The 17,461-nt window shown below is 38.2% G+C and overlaps 1 protein-coding gene across 2 annotated transcripts; it reads left to right on the top strand.

Moving 5' to 3' along the window:
• The first annotated feature begins 2,744 nt into the window (after positions 1 to 2,744).
• On the top strand, positions 2,745 to 16,303 carry LOC110049469 (WD repeat, SAM and U-box domain-containing protein 1-like). 2 transcript variants are annotated; one of them, XM_089285068.1, is made up of 11 exons: positions 2,745 to 3,435; positions 6,066 to 6,131; positions 7,516 to 7,617; positions 7,800 to 7,905; positions 10,154 to 10,187; positions 10,791 to 10,831; positions 11,627 to 11,727; positions 12,184 to 12,263; positions 12,807 to 12,978; positions 13,701 to 13,835; positions 14,571 to 16,303. In XM_089285068.1, exons 1-11 carry the CDS (start codon positions 2,841 to 2,843, stop codon positions 14,732 to 14,734), a joined length of 1,596 nt encoding a protein of 531 aa, XP_089141194.1. In that variant the 5' UTR covers positions 2,745 to 2,840; the 3' UTR covers positions 14,735 to 16,303. The 2 variants fall into 2 exon arrangements, with proteins under 2 accessions (XP_089141194.1, XP_089141195.1); XM_089285069.1 differs by lacking the exon at positions 6,066 to 6,131.
• Positions 16,304 to 17,461: the final 1,158 nt, after the last annotated feature.

Below are 17,461 nucleotides of genomic sequence, written 5' to 3'. Positions count from 1 at the left end.
AGGTCAGGCTTGCAAAGACGTTGAGGAATTCATATATGTAGAAATAACTTATCATAAAAATATCTTAAATATAAAAAATTCAGATGAAACTTACATCCAGAATTGTTTTGTTTATGTATACCTGGTGGTTCGAACTGTAGGATTGCGTTATCACTGCACCGGGAAAACACGTTTGACTGGAATTTTCCTTCTGAGCTCTGCGTGCAGAAGAACAGTGAATACACATCTGAACAGAACCTATGCCACAGGCCCATGTAGGAAGGGTATAAAGATCTGTAAACGTACAGGATCTGAGGCAATTGTGTTTGGGGAACTATTTTAGAGGTCTTTAGAGAGAGAGGAAACCCATGCCAACTACCAGACGAGATACATGATACAGTGGACCAGAATGAGCTTCAAAATAAGCAACGGTCACATGACACACGCATTAAGAAAAAATTCATATATTTGGTAATTTTTAAATTATAGGACTTTCGATTTCTAGTACGTCATCCACCAGGGGCCCATCGATGGGCTTCTGTATCCACCTATTAGGCAAAGCAATGTGCGACAAAAAATATAAAACAATCTTTTCCGTCAATTTTCCGATTTCACTCTTCGAGCTTCAGAATCATCGAAGTACACCTTTCCCAGCAATGTAACCCTTCTTCTGTTTCATCATCATCATCATCATCGTCGTCGTCGTCGTCATCATCATTTCCAATTTTCCAACTTGGAAACACATTATAATACTTGCGAAAAAGATTCAGAAGACTTTGATTTCGGACAAGAAACGTGTCCGAAAATAAAACCGTTCGACCGGGAGGGAGAATTTTTATGCGTCCAAAATTGTAAGGTCTGAAATATTTACGTACAGTAAAGAATTAAATTTTTAATTAGCTCCATACGAGTTTATAAACCTGCGAGCCAGCGAGCCATGCGAGCCAAAGGGCGAGCCATGCGAGTCATGCGAGTCATGCGAGCCCTAGTAAAAATGTTAAGATTTTTTATTTGTTACATTTACATTCACATGAGAACAAGAACAAGAGCAACGGAACGAGATGAATAAGATCGCAATATTAAATTCTAAGGGAAGGGACAACCACATGCAGCAGTCAGCCAACCGACAAAGTTTTGGTAACTCTGATTCACTAAAGTGCGAACCTGTTAAAATTACGCGATTCACTCACCATTCTTGACGCCAATACACGGAGTTGCCCTGAAGTACTGTTCTCTTTTTTCTTGAATGATTTTCAACGTGGATATCAATGAATGACAGGTGCCAATGGATACCATTCACTTACCCATTCGAGTAGCGGTGGGGCGGTGGAGCCGTACGTTTCTCTCAGAAAATTTCTCTACTTTAGTCCTGAACCTTAATAAATTTTTGACGCATCGTTTTTATTTTTTGCGGATCCTGGGCGATTTGAATACACAAAATTTTCTCCAAACAACAAAAATATGAAACAAAGAAAAAAATTCATCACACTCAGGGTAGCCATTACTATGACGCAAGACTTGGCACGATGTGCAGATGTTTAGAGCATTTTTCATATTTGCCGCACCAGCAATAGTTCCGGTAACCGAAGCGAGATTAGGATTTTCTTTTGGGAATATTTCAATTGTAGGCACTTTTGTAGCTAAATTTTTATTTAAAATTAATTTCCCAGGCCCGAAAAGAGAGAGTACCCTAGGAGCGAGGTTGTACCGTTTATACTCGTCCCCAGGGTCATCTCCACTTTCAAGATGGCGGGCGAGCGGTTTATAGCGATAGTTTAGTGATAGTCGGGCGCGAGATCTATGTTTCTTGGCGAAAAGTCGACGACCTCTCAGACCAGTTGAAGAAAAAAAAAATACTCGCATAAATGGCTCGCATGACTCGCATGACTCGCATGACTCGCATGACTCGCATGGCTCACACCGTGGCTCGCATGGCTCGCTGGCTCGCAGATTTAGCAGACCCCTCCCTACCTTGAGGATACAGTACTGAAGTATCGTTTTCACAGATACATTTCAAGTTCACTCTACCTGGAATTCGGGTTTTGTAGGCGTAACTTAAGCTATGTTTCAGCAAAGTGTCAGTGGCGGATCTGGAGGAGGGACCCGCGAGGCCCAGCTCCCCCCTTATTTTGGGAAAAAAAAATCGCAGAAGGAAGAAAAGCCGGCAGGGCAAGCAAGCAAGAAAAAAAAAAAACAAAAAACAAAAAAAAAAAACGCTTCCCCCTTGATCCCTTCTTAGCTCAAGCAAAATTTCACAGGTAGGGTAACCCTTAGGCTCGATAACCAGCCGCTGTTCGGGAAAGGAGCCCGCGCTCCTCCCCCGAACTCACGGGGAACGTAGACCGGACTCGAGAAAGCGGTGGAAATCGAGCCTAGGTAACCCTACAACCCGGTTACACTCAAAGGGTCTGGAAACAAATAGAAAGTTAACCCGGGTGGGCGGGTTAACCCTACCTGGAGTATTTACAAGGGAAAAAGTTAACCCGCCTGCCATAACCCTAGCACGTAGATAGGGTTACCTGCCTACCCGGGTAATCTGCCTACCCGGGTAACCCTGGCTGCCTTGTAAACACGACGAAGGAAAAAAAAAAGGAAATGTGTGAGTGCTAGGGTAACCCTCTCTCCTTGTAAACAGGCCATAATTTCTTGACGAGTCATCATGAGGAGTCATTTCAGTAGAGACTGGGAACAAGTCTATTTTCGGATGCTCATCGGCTACTCATCGGTTACAGTCGGCGTAGCTCGTATTTGTGTCGAGTGACGTAATTTGCGACCTCCATCTATTTTGGTCATCGCGAATAGTCATAGACACCTTGAAGAACTCTGTATTTGCCTAAAATGTAGCTGTTTCGTGCTTACAAATGGCTGTGTTAGTTAACACCTTCTCAAAGCATGCCACAGACGTCACGTCATGCAGTTTTTCGCCTAACAGCAAAGTTTTAGCCTCCAGTTCTGGCGATAAAACCGTGCGACTGTGGAACATCGAGGATGGAAGTGAAGTCTCTATATCACCTTTGCTTGGGCATTCGTACGGGGTTAATTCTTGCCGTTTTTCGCCGTTTGGAACTTTACTCGCTACAGCCTCGACAGACTGTAATGTTCACCTTTGGGATGTTAACACAGGCTCTGTGATCGCTGTTCTTCAGGGGCACAAAAGCGGTGTTCGCGTTTGTCGCTTCTCGCCGAACTCTCGATTTCTTGTGACCGGCTCCGCAGATGAAACGTTTTGTATTTGGGATGTTTCCTCGAGAAAGCTTATCCGGTGCGTGGAAAGACTGGAAAGTAGTGTACTGACTTGTTGCTTTACGCCAGATAGCTTGCATATAATAACAGGAACAAGTATGGGAGATTTGTGCGTCTGGGATGCCCAGAGTGGAAAGTTGATGAAGTTGTATGCAGAAGGCCATGATATGGGAGTTGCAGATTGTTGTTTTTCGCCCACTTTTGGATCAGCTAGTAAGTGCCATTCACTGTTCTTCGATTTGTGGTAACTGGTGTTGTTAAAAGGTCAATTCTAGACATTTCTTTTTGACCCAAATATTATTAAGGTATAATTTATAACTTAACTTCCTAAGCTGAAACTTAAGCTAAGTATTGTACTCATTTGTGAATAAACGTATTCTGCTCAATACTATTTCAGCCCAAATAGTCCATCGTAAAAAAACCGAAATGTTAGATTTTATTGAAAACACGGACGCTTGCTCCCGGACGCTTGCTTCTTGTAGCTTCTTGTCGCCAGAAAATTCAATCAAGAAGTCAAAGAAAGGTTGTCAATACATGTACGTCACAGTCCTTCCATATTAGACTAGTTGTCTCGTTAGATAAATTTATTTCCTTTTGTTAAGTTGGTTATTTATTAATGACGTGTTTTCACAAACTTGAGATAAGAATGTGATAAAACCATTCACTTTAGAATGGCTGGATGTGACTATTGTTTCCCCACATTCAGGTGCTTCCCTATAGTATTAGATAATTTTTAGCCAACTAACTCATGGTCATAAAATCCAGTGTTTTAGATACATGTATTCAGTTATAGTGGTTTCATTGCACTATGTCATTGTATTGGTTTTATTAAGATTGTTCTCTGATGCAGGTGTAACATCGTGATTATAATGCGTTGATTTCTCCAACTAAAGGCAGTTTCTATGATAGTAAATTATTTCACATTTCACTTTCCAATGGGTGAAATTTTGTGTGGTATAAAGTGTTGGTAAGTGGCATAAGGTGGATGCGCCAAACAAAGCAATATGAATGCTTACATGTAATTATTTCTTGGTGTCTTTCTTATTTAAATGATCTGAACTCAAAATAAGGCACAAAGAATGTTGTCTTGGTGTCAGTGAATTTTAGAAGCCAGTCTGCCAGTCATGGACACTTTGAAATAGGTCGTATTCATATTCTTGGTACTGGATTAGAACTACTAGCTTGCAAGTGAGGCTAATGCAGGGAGTCTTTTTAGATGCAAATGACATTAATCTCTTTTAATCGTTAATAATCGTCATTAATCGTCTAATACCGTGAATACAAATATGACCTATTTGATATTTGAGTCTTGGAAACATCAGCATCACTATTATAGGCAGTGGTAGTTCAGCTTTGTATATCACAGTTTTAAGAGTTTCAACATGATGGCCAGAGAAATAACTGTGCTTGTTGGGATTGATGCTCTCATTGCCTATTGAACTCCCTTGAAATAAAAGTGAACTGCCACCTCCCATAATATCACTGTTGGATAGGATTTTAATTTCTGTATGGTAACATTTCTCAAAACAGCTATAAATGGGTGGCAGTGAATGCTTGGGAAATATGGCTAAATTCTAGTGTGTGATTTGTAGACTAGCATCCCTTCCAAGGGGAGTATTGTATGTAGCAGTACTCCTAGACCTTCCTTTCCTGGGTCTTACCATCTCAGCTGTTTTTATGACACCCTTTCAAGGTTTTTATTACTTCTACATCAATGAGAAAGCTGGGCTTATGAGAAAGAGAATTATTAAAAATACATTTACCTTCATGTATTGGTCTAACCATCTCACAAAGTCTCAAATACTTCTAGTATTTGTCACCCCCACACCTGTAATAAAACTACTTCTGGCACTGACTGACACTAGCTTTAGAATCTTTTGAGATCTTTTTCTGACTGGATAAAAGCACATAGTGAATCCTCAAACACCCATATTTTTGTCACCGATGTGACCAGGTAAGTTGCACCTTGAGTTGAACTGGCTTTGAAGAATTCTCACATTGTGCTACAAGTTGTAACAACTGTTGGCATCAAGCCCAGGTCAAGTAATGGTCTCCCCAAGAATACTTTTTTTGGGAACAGACAGGGCTCTAGTAGGTAAACATCTAACTTCTCTTTCAGTGTCAATACACTTAATTATCAAGAAGATATTACCAAAGCCATTTTAAAAGTCATTTCCTATCTTATGAAGTCTAATATTTATAATAATAATAGAGCAATGTCTAACTCTGAATTTTCTACGAACCAAATTTTCCAAAGTAACATGTATGAAGGGTTAAACAAGTAAAGTGATATTCCTGTTGAAAAAGAAAACTAATTGAAACTTTCTGTTCAGTTTAGAATAAATTTTAGGTCAAATGATTTCAAACTAGTTTTATGTCTATTTTTCTTTATATTGAAGTAGCTATTTTAAAATTATCTTGATCTAAAATTAATTTTTAACTACAACATAGGCATCATTGCTCCAAATTTAACCATGGATAATTTTAACTGATAATGTACAATATAATTATCAGAACTATTTTTTGAGAATAGGATTCTTTTATGTCAAGCTTTGAATGATCTAAGTCTTTACCTGAAAGTTAACTCTTGTTAAAAAGCACTTCTAAATATTTTAAAATACGCAGCAAAGATTAAACTTGGTTAGTCTTTTTTTTTTCGTTTTTTTTAATGGACAAATATTTATGTGGTATTGTATTATTACTAAGAAATATTTTAATAATGCGAGATGTGTCTCAAATAGCTTGTAATAATTGCATTAAAGATTTCACATTAAACTAATTCTTTCTTCTCTTCATTTTAACTAACATGATACAAATAAAGTTTCTTTTAATTCTTCTTACAGTACTGAATATGGAATCTCCATTTATGACTCAAGTTACATTGCGTCGTCTTGGTCTTGACACAGACTGTAAGCTTAATACATGTATATTGCTATAGTGCATGTAGTTAAACTGTTTTCATTAAACAGAGGAAGTTGTTATTTGAAGCAAGTTGAATTTTTCTGAGATACCTAATCATAACTGTGAATGTTATTGAAGGATGCAGTTCTTAACTCAGTAGCATACAGTAGGTCTTGCAGAATTTATTTTTCTAACTTTTCTTAGAGAGGTCCTTTGTAGAAATTATCACATGACCTTATCAATCAAACAGGTATATATGGTACAGCTCAGAATGGTTGCAAAAAATGGAAAGTTTGTGTGATTAGCAAGCTTTTCAATTTGAGACCAGAAATGATTCAGTGTAAGATTTTATGTTGGTTTGAAAGTTTGAAAAAAGTTTCATGAAACTTTCTTTGTTGCTGGATGGTAAACCTTCCCATACAAAGTATACAACTTTTTTCCATGCAACTCTTCATGAATTTTCAAACTTGCATGCCCACATCTGTTGCTTAATAAATGCTAGCCATTCCAAAATTGGCAATTTTACCAATATTATTATGATCTTAACTGGTATTCTCTCTGATCTTCCCCATACACATACTTACAGGCTTTATTCTCAAAATTGTGATGGTGCCCATACATTTTTGTCCTGGTCAGGAAGTCCTTGTTATCTGCCATCCATACTGTGATATATGTTATTGTAGAATACAGAAGTGCACTCAAGACGATTTACTTGTTATTTTCCAAAGCACTGAACAGACACAGTTGATTTGATTGTCAACAATTTGTTTATAATAATCACTTATCCTTTTCAATCTTGTTGAACACTGGGATCATGTCTACAGAGCACAAAAGGGCTGAGTGTCGATTGATACCCTTGATCAACACTCAGTCACTACTCCATTGACACCTTGGTTGACTCAATTGACACTCCATCAACATCTCAGTCAACAGTTGGTCAACAATCAACTAATTTTGATCGATGCACTCGAGTCGGTCGACAATCAACCGACTGTTCATTGAGTGTCAACCGAGTCTCAATCGAGTACCGATCGAGATGTCGATCAAGGGTATCTATCGAGAGTATTGATTGACACTCAACTGTGGATTCCTTTTATTAGTACACATAATCCGGATATTGTGTGGTCATTCAAACTTAGCCTACTGCTGTATGTCATTTTTGGCTACATATCAGCTGATACGATTGCATCATCATCATCATCATCATCATAAACTTTATTTACCCTCGAAGCAAAGGTATCACTTTTCATTAAGTGGTTGTACAGTAGAAGGGGCTTGTTGTGACATAATCCCCAGTCATAGATCAGAGTAGTGGTTGTTCAGTCATTTTTGTTATTCAGTCAATAATAGAGAATGATACATGTTACACTTATTCAATTTTCTTTTTGACAGACCCTGCTTTTCAAGACACAAGTGGTAGTGCCCCACATTTCATGCTAGCTACTGGTGGAAACGACAACCTTGTGAAGCTTTGGGATATCTTCACTGCGTCAGGTATTAATACCATACATGTCCTGCTTTGATTCTGCCATGATATTGACACCAAGGAAAGATTAATGGTACATCAAAGCAATGTCATGTATAATTTGTTTTGTTTTGTAGTTCTTGTCATCTTACTTCTTTCATTTTGCTGGTATTTTCTATTGGTTTTATTAATTCCTATGTCTTAATTTCAGCATTTTCAGAAGAGTGCCATATACGGAAACGTTGTTCATTAAGTGGTCATCAAGGGCCGGTTCATGGAGTGGCCATGTCTCCTAATGGCAAAACACTGGCGTCAGGGTATGTACACTCTCAAGGCTGTCTTTCTAATGGGAAAGGACCATTAAAAAATATACTATTTCAGCCAGGAAGATATCCACATTTATTATATAAACACCAATGAAATACCAGGTGAGCGTTCACGCAAAAACATGATATCTCCTTGTGTGGAAATAACATGTTATTTTCACAAGTGGAGAGATCTTTTACAATAGCTGTCTAATTTCTTGTGTGCTGATTAGCTCATTTTTATCATCAATAAGAGTACAGACAGGTAAAATTTTAATTTATGCAAGCTTTTAAGTTTAACTTTCAGCTGTCAAACTGTAAACTTTTTAACCAATGAGATTTTATTGACTTTGTTAAGTAGCCAATCAAAAAGCGAGAAAAGCTATTGACAATGTTCACGTCATTTTGAATAAAATTCACTTATCTTTGTTTACAGCAAGTTATGGCGTCTTTTCCCCTCATTTATTCCTGGCATTTGACCATTTTAGGGTCTTGTTATTGTGGAACCACTTGCCTGTGGCTCTTGGTTCCACAGCCACTTTGACCGTGTTATGATGCAATTTATCATCAATAAGAGGACAGACACATAAAAAACTGACATCAATTTGTTAAGCTTTTGCTAGGTTACAAAATAGTTGGCACCTTTTCTAGCAAAAGTGAAATGTTTGTCATTTCTTTGGTGTTTATATAATAAATAGAACATTACATGGCTACTTAGAGATACAAAATTTGTCTTCTCGTGTTGAAAAATATTTCACTTGTTTGCTCTGCTCACAAGGGAAATATTTTTCAACACTTGAAGACAGAAATTTCTTATCTCAGCGTGGCCATGTAATATCCTCTTAAAGAATTGGTTCATGCTTAGCATTCGTTCATCTATATCAAGTTATGGTTGCATGCAGGAAGTTTGGAGAGCATGAAAGAAGCACTACCGCCTTGAGCAACTCTAGCTTTATAACATGGTGGCAACAACTTGGGTGCTAAACTATGTTTGATAAGTTAATAAAGATGGTGAATTTTAAGCTCGGTAATGAAATGTGAAGGTGAATTAATCAACATGACACAAGTGTGGGACAAAAAAAAATTCTGAGTTCCCGACAGGAATCGAACCCATGACCTCCCGAACACTGGGTGGGCGCTCTATCCACTGAGCTACGAAAACTCATGGAGAGCAAGGGAGGTCATGGATTCGATTCCTGTCGGGGACTGAGAATTTTTCTTTGTCCCACGCTCGTGTCATGTTGATTAATTCACCTTCACATTTCATTACTGAGCTTAAAATTTACCATCTTTATTAACTTATCACTACTCACAATGACTTCGATAGCGTTGATCCTAGCAGTATGCAGGTCACCTGTCATATATGAACTCAGTTAAATGACCTTGCTCTCCATGAGTTCTCGTAGCTCAGTGGATAGAGCGCCCGCCCGGTGTTCGGGAGGTCATGGGTTAGATTCTTGTCGGGAACTCAGAATGTATGTACAGTTTATAGCAATATTCCACTAGAGCCTTCAGTCTTCTATAGCAATTACCAGGCTTGTTATCTCGTTAATGATGCACTTTAAGCATTTATTTCTTGTGGTTGGTTAAGAGCAGTGCAGTTCTAGTGTAACACCAGTGGAAAAAGTGCTCCAGTGCAAAAAGTGTAGCCTCGTATAAAAATCGAGACTGCGAGATACACGTAACCACTAAAAAAATGAGACTGTGAGACCCACGAAATTTGACTAAAATTTTGCAAGACCCAGAGTTTTTGAAGGACCATGCACCACCCCTAACATTTTTTCAGAAGTTTCCAAAGATGGGCACTGCATGCTGCAAAAGTATTCCATAGCCAAAGGTTGCAATTTGTCCATTTTTCAAGGGTATTATTAAGTAATCACATGACTAGTGTTGTGTTTGAAATAAAAATTAAATTGAATTAACCTGTTATAATTCAAAAAATTTACTTATGCTTATTTATTCCAAATTGCACTTAAAATCTTGAGATTCCTGTATTAATTCTGACAGGAAAGCAATGATTGCTCTCTTTGTTTGAGCTTGCACCATACATTGTATAATGTATGATAATGTTTGTTTTTTTTCTCTTCCTGTTAATGGGTGAGAGATGCTTGTATTGCACGCGATGTTGGTCAGTTCACTTACACAGACTAGTTCATTCTGTTTAATTCCTAAGAAACAACCTGTCATCCATGTGTTTCTATCTTTCTCAAAAATGTAATATATATAAATCAGTGCCACTTTGAATATCTCTATGTTTCAGATCTTCAGACAAGTTAGTTATCCTCTGGGATCCAGTAAGTATACAGAATGGTAGATACCCTGCTAAACTTGCATTATCTAGCTTCATGAAACCTGTGTAAGGTATATTGTGGAAAATGTGTACATGTAGATAACTGCCTTAGGCAATAATTGTTAGGCAACCCAGTTGCTCAAAAGCCTGGCAAGTCAGGGGCTGTAGAGCAGTTTTCTTTTCTGGTTTGTGGATCTTGTGCTCAAAGCCAGCATTACTGACAGCACCTAATGGAAAGTTATTTTCAGACTACTTTAGGTTTTTACAAACCATGGTTCTGTTGAGATAGATATGATGATTGATTGCTTGACCTTTGTGGCAAAAGGTGTAACATGCAAAAGATCTAACAGGGCTGTCATTAAGTTTTAATTCACTTGTAGCCTTGATCTTCACATCCGTAGCAAGCTTGCTACTTTATGGGTGAATTGTATCAACTACGGGCCAGTTCACCAGTAACATCAAGGGTCCATCAAACATAGTCAGCTGCAACAAGTGTTGTGGGTTACAGCCCTTATCAACAGCCCTGGAATCTATCTATGTTCTAGCTACCTGCAGAATGAGGTGACTAATTGAGTTTAGAGTAATTGCGTAAAACTCTCTTTCACAGGTAATGGGAGTATCATTACTAACACTGGATGGACACACTAGGTATTTGAAATAATTTACTATTAGTTTTTTTGTTGAAGGATCATTGAAAAAATTCTAGTCATATTTTATTTTCCATTAAGTTATTTGCTGTTAAATTTCTTGAATGGAAAATAAACATGCTAGGACTTTGAAATACATTTCAGTTTTCACTGAACCTGATAATTACACCTAATATATAGATTTAGCCAAGCCTAAAAGCGGAGCGTCTGATTATGATAAGTTGGTGTTCTGCTTAGTGGCCCTTTGGGCTGCTTGAGGTTCACTTTGAAGTTCTGAAGTAACACCTCTCACTGGTTTCTGTACTTTTGGATTTATCAGCATTTTTTGTATAATTGCTTCTTTTGGAGGGCTGCAAGTCTTGTGGGGTTGCCACTTTGGTTAAGCTAAATGCATAACCTTTGTTGTTCAGCTCATCTTATTCAAAATAAGGTGTTTTACGTATCTAGCAGAAATGATAAATCTTGTTGGAAAAATGTCACATTTTATCAAAAACATAGTAACATACTGACATTGGAATAAGGGTTGTTATGTTACAACTTAAGTTATCTGTTATTTCCTTTGTTTCTCATAATAAGGTAACTTGGATTTGAGGCCCCTAGTTTTGAGGGTTCACTTTTTGAGGATATATGCTGACAACCAGTCAGTGTATTGCTACTTATGGAGGATCTGTTGCAGGGAGTCATTACTTTCAGAACTTTACATGTCATAAAGTTTCTTATAAAAATGTCATGACATTCTGCTATATATGTCAGAGGTGATATTTATATTAAAATGTTGATTTAATTACTCTTCCAGGTATATTACTTGCTGTACTTTTTCTTTGGATGGTAACTGGCTAGCTACAGGATCCAACGACAGAACAGTGAAGCTATGGAAAGTTTGTCTTACTTCAAGTGGTTAGTTTTAGCTTTGTTGTAAGAAGTATGAATAGCTTTAAATGACGTGAAGTGTTTTAAATTGTTTGGAAGAAATGTTTGTGCAATACAGCACCCATTTAGAAAGGTTTTATTGGAATTCAAGGAAACAATCAGTATAATCACCAGAATATGAGTCCTTACAGCATTCAAACCTGTGTTCCACTTTCTGGTTATTTGCTGATCAGTTACATTTTACTTACAGACTGATACTGATGTGTTAATGTTGAAATGCTACATGGAATACTGATGCAAGACAGGGAATCTGGGTGTAAAACTGTACCAGGACCTTTGTTAAATTTACGTTGCCATTGTTTCAAGGTTCTATTGACCATTTTGACTCTGTAAGGGAGGGACAGTGGTTTAATGATTATTTTGTGCCTGACTTAAAAAAAAGGTTGATGAAGTTTTTAAATTATGATAAATGTTTTTTTAAAGGTGAACTGGACCAATCAGGCAGATATTGTGGTGCAAGGGAGACCGTACAGGTACCACCACTGCAAAAACAAGAACCTCAGGTAATTTAAGGGACACTGACTGTGTTAAAAAAAAAAAGAAATATTGATGCGATCAATGGAGTATGGTAACTATTGTTATGGTCTCAGTATGAAGAAGTTTCCTAAAATTATTCAAACTAATCAATCAGGATCCTTTGCCTTATTAAAGTGATAATGTTATTAACTGTCATCAGTAACTTAGAAAAACTCAGAGTTTCTTCAGTGGCATACATTTAGACCATGTACAAACAGCAGTACAGTCAAGTTGAAATCAATTAATTAATACTATGTTGTTTGTACTTCTCACTGTGTCAAGAAACAAAATGTAGTAAACTGTAATGTCTTCACTTGTTAGAAATTGACATGTTCGACTGCGCAGTTGCAAAAATTGTTTTGCATGTTCAATATTTATGTTTTTGTTTCACTTTAGTTTGACTATGTTCACTTGACATCCTGTTTGATTTGTTCTTTAAAGCAAAGACTGAGGTACGCTGACAAGTTACCTTGCATGCATGTGTCTTTGTCTTCCTTTTCTTTTAAAAAAGCGTCCATTTTTCTTATAAGGAACCAAAGAAACAGAGAAAGAAACTTGTGACTTGGAGTGTTGAGGAGGTTTGCAGCTGGCTAATGTCACTGGACCTTGAATTGTACTGTGAATCATTCCGTGAAAATGCCATTGATGGTGTGGAACTGTCCAACATGACTGGCGAAGTACTAGCATCAGACCTTGGGATAGGTGAGGAACAAGCTGGATGGTCATTTGAGTTCATTTTGATTTGTCTTCAGTAGTTTATATATATTGAAAGTAATATTGTTTAGGGAGAACTTTTTAAAGTTCTTCAACAGTTTCAGTCGCGTTTTTCTCACAACCTGCCCGGTTACTTTGTGTTGACATTTTGTTGAGAAATTATATGCTGATTACTGAAACAGCTACTTAACGAATTCACACGTACATGCACTGACAGTTCCTAAGGGTACTTACCTACTTACTTTGGCCTCTCTGCACCATGTGGCGCATAAGGTCCCCATGCGGTCTTTGCAGCCTCACCCCAGGTGAGGCTCAGTCTTTCTCTCAATTCTTTTTTGGCTGACGGTTGCCATGACAGCCTGGGCCGCCCGCTCTTGCGTGTTCCTGTTGGTTTCCAGTGCTAGGCTTCTGTGGTGATGTTGCTTGCAGGCTCTCTCAAGGGGCATGGTTTATCCAGTTCCACCTTCTTAGTCATTCCTGAGGATAGGATGTGATTATTATGCCAGGTTGATATTTCAGAGCTACAGTCTAACCCCTATTAAGCAGCCACCTCCTATTAAGGGGCCAGATATCAAATTCCAAAAATTATTGTCAGAAAAATACTGAACCCCTAAGCGATGACAGATAAGAGTCCTAAATTGAAGTGACCACTGATTATGACATTCAAACACAGGTTTATTATGATTGTTTTGACATGTTCACAACTTCAGGTCCAGCTGGTCACCGCAATAAGATCTTGCGAACAATAAAAGATATCAAGAAAGAGGAGCTAGAGGAGGACATTCCAGATGAATTCCTGTGTCCTATAACACGAGACATCATGTCTGACCCAGTCATTGCAGCAGGTTGGCACATTTTGTAGGATTTGCAAATTGGGTTATTGCAGTATACTCTTTTTTCATGTGTCTCGTATTTAAGTTGAAAAGTTTTAATCACATTTTAAAGTTAAATCACTTATGATTCTTTTTAGCGAGTTTTTATTTTTCAAATGGTTGTTGGACAGTGTTTCTTGTTTTTGATTCTTAACGAGCTTGTATGATTGTTATGCTCTTAAATAGTTAGTGAAGTCAATCAGTCAGTCAGTTGTCAGTGTGGTTGGTTGGTTGATTAATCAGTCATGTCAGTCATGGAGTCTATCAATCTGTCAAGTGGCCGTCAGTCAATCCGTACGTCAGTCTTTCAGTGCAGCATTGTCTTAGTCCATCAGCAGTCACTGTTTTGGTCTGTCAGTCACTTGGTTAACTGGCCAATCAGATGGTCGATCAGGCTATCAGCTGGGTCAGTCGATCTTAGTCAAGTCAGTTAGCCAGTCTGTATGTCCATCCATCTGCCCATCTGTCTCGCCGTCCATTAGTCGGTCAGTCAGTCACTTGGTGAACTGGCCAATAAGATCGTTGAACAGCCTATCAGTAGGGTCAGTTGACCTTACTCAGCTCAGAAAGTCAGTCCGTCTGTTCGTCTGTCCGTCCATCCGTCTCTTCGTCCTTCTTTCCGCCCATTATAGTTGGTCAGTCAGTCAGTGAAGACAGTCAATAAGTCGGCTGGTTTAATTTTTTTAATTCCATTTTTTGTCTTGTAAGATGGTTACACATACGAACGTGCCTCCATAGACGAGTGGCTGACATCTGGACGTTCAACAAGTCCAATGACAAATGCTCCTCTGAAGAATACCGCTCTGACTCCAAACAGAATGCTGAATATGCTTATACAAAGACACTTCAGTGGACAAAATATGAACGTTTAGGACACTCGTGCTTATTAAACATCCATTGGTGTGATTTACAAATTATACTCGTGACGTATCTTTCGCATTTGAGCGAATCGTATATGAGGATCCTCATATTTTATCGTATTATTTAATAATAGCATCACACATTTTTTTTTACTGTTGCAATTCAATTTGTCACATTGAAATTTTAGAAATTAGCTCGATGGCGTTGGTCGGTGAGGGATGTTTACCGGTCGCAAGGTAAATATCTTGCTTATCCAGTGATCGACAGTCAATTTTTGAACAGACACACGGCAACATGGGATCTGTTTGTTTTATATGATAAAGAAACAAACAAGCCAAAAATGTTAATGACGTCATCCATGCGTCTGTCCTCCAATTGATCATAAGTAAGAACCACTCAAAAAGTGAGAATGTGACACATTACATATTGTAATATTGCTTTTAGGTTAGGTGTAGTACTTTGAATCTCTTTGTCCCCAGGCTCTTTGCTTTGTGGAGTTAGTGGTTCGTTGTTGCAACGAATGTTGTGTTCTGTTTCCTTCCTCTGACAACAAATGACGTGTTCAGTAACTGAGCAGTTGGGAAAGCCTAACCAAATAGGAGGTAACCTGCGATAGACTAACATCTCATCCGAGGGGCGGGGGATGTTAGCAATACTGCTGGTTACCTCAATAAACAATATTCATATTCTCAGTGTTGGACTGGAACTAGCTTGCTGGCTGATGCCGGGGAGTATCATTAAAAAGAGAGAAATGTTATTTACATTTGAAAAGACTCCCCGCATTAACGTCAGTTGCAAGCTAGTTCCAGTCCAATACCGAGAATGCGAATATGGTCTGTTCATGCTATAGATACTAGGGCAAGTACCAGCACCAATGAGCCATCTCAGAGGTTCATCGGATCCTTAACTTAACCTTCCTTATTGCAACACTGTTAGTTTCGCTGAACAGATAATGTACGAGGAACATGTTACATGTCCTTGTTAATATTTAACAAAACTAAAACAGCGTTTCATCAAGAAGAAACGACAACTTTTACAAAAACAATATGTGAATATATGGTATGCATTGAAATGGCTAACGCTGTTGCAAGTATTTTTTTCGTCTAAAATTGTAAGAACATTTAATATGAAGCTATTATTTGTAATCGTTTTTAAAGTATAGTCGATATTTTAACCCTTTTGGGCAGTGGAGTCTGATTTGTTGACATTCAACCTGCAAGGTTGAGGAACAGTCTCCCCCGCGAAAAAGAAATTAGAAGTCGGGATGCCAGTTAGCCTCCAGCACTGACATTCATTTGGCGTTGTTCCGTTTCCATTTACAATTCAACCGAAATTTCTATAAATGTGTTGTAAATGGAAAATTCTCACCAGCCGTCATTTGGTCGTCATGGGACGTTTCTACCAGAGGAGAGTAAAGTTGCGTGACAACTGCGTGACTACGCGGATAAAGACTATTTCCATTGAAACAACGTAAACAGCTTTGGAACTTGAACTTAAACTGTGTTGTACTGTAAATGTAATATTTCACTTCTCTATTTCAAACCATTGACACGGAAATAAAATCAGTTTTGCCCATTGTAGCGCTGTTATTACCTGGTGAAAACTTTTTTTAAATTATGTCGTGTGTGTCCACGTACGGTTAGGATGAGAGGTTAACTTTCCCAAGTTTCCATGGAGACAGCCGTAAATCGAAAGGGCATGACTGAACTGGTATTCCCATTGCTCGTAACGATTGTTTTAAAAGCTAACTCTTGGTGTTTATTATAAATATTTAAAGATGTAATATTCTAAAAGTTTTCTCTGCAAGATCTATTATTTACGTTAATATGCCGGGGTCGCTGTGTCTTGTTGATGTAACTTTCTTTCATATTGACGGATGCTTCATCATTGAACAAGTCCGGTTGGTCTAAAGGGGGGTTTTTTCTTTAATCGTGACGAAGTGCAAACTTAACATGTTGGGCACTGGCGCTTTATGACCTTTTCTTCTATATTCGTTTCACTTCTATGCGATAGAAATAACATAGCAACGATAACAGGGTACTGTTACCTTTAACAAGGTCATTTTTCTGAAAATCGAGGCAAACTTCAAAGCCAACTTTCAACTCTAGCTACGATGCTTTGCATGTCTGTTGAGAAATTTAACCTGCAAAACGTTGCTATTATTTAGTTTCGGTAAATGAAGAAATTTCTACAAGGTCATTTAGTCTATCATATTGTGATCATGGCAAACTTCAGTGACCAGTAAAGTAAATTTGACAGCAATCCGACGAAGAAGGGTGTACTAAAATCTAATTGAGTGGTTTTGAATTTGTGTGTGTGGGTGTGGGTGGGTGGGTGGGTGGGTGGGGGGGGGGGGGGAAGGGGGGAGAAGGGGGGAGAAGGGGGTACACCTGAATGCAACGTGGTAGTACTATTTTCCCATCCCTGAGTTTTTACGCAATCAAAAATTGGCTTCATAGGGTTAAAGTGAAAAGCCCCATGGAAATTTGAGAATTTTGGGACGATTTTTAAAATTCGCATGCACATTTTTTGAAAGGAGTGGACAAAAAGAGCTAAGTTTGCGTGTAAATGTTAGTCTCAACACGAGGTGCTTCCTAGGGAATTACTTTAACTATGTAGGGGGTCCACAGTTCTGATTCTTTCCTTAGTTTGACGAGTTTACTTGCGGTAAACAGGTCTTGCATTGGTCAGTTGTTTTCAATTCAGGTCTGAATGGTTTAAAAAGCGTTTCTTCAGAT

Source organism: Orbicella faveolata, unplaced genomic scaffold, assembly GCF_042242905.1.
Source record: "Orbicella faveolata isolate gen_17 unplaced genomic scaffold, um_ofav_v1 contig_13, whole genome shotgun sequence".
NCBI lineage: Eukaryota > Metazoa > Cnidaria > Anthozoa > Scleractinia > Merulinidae > Orbicella > Orbicella faveolata.
Note: the sequence above shows the minus strand (reverse complement) of the source record. Positions and strands in the feature narration are given on the sequence as shown.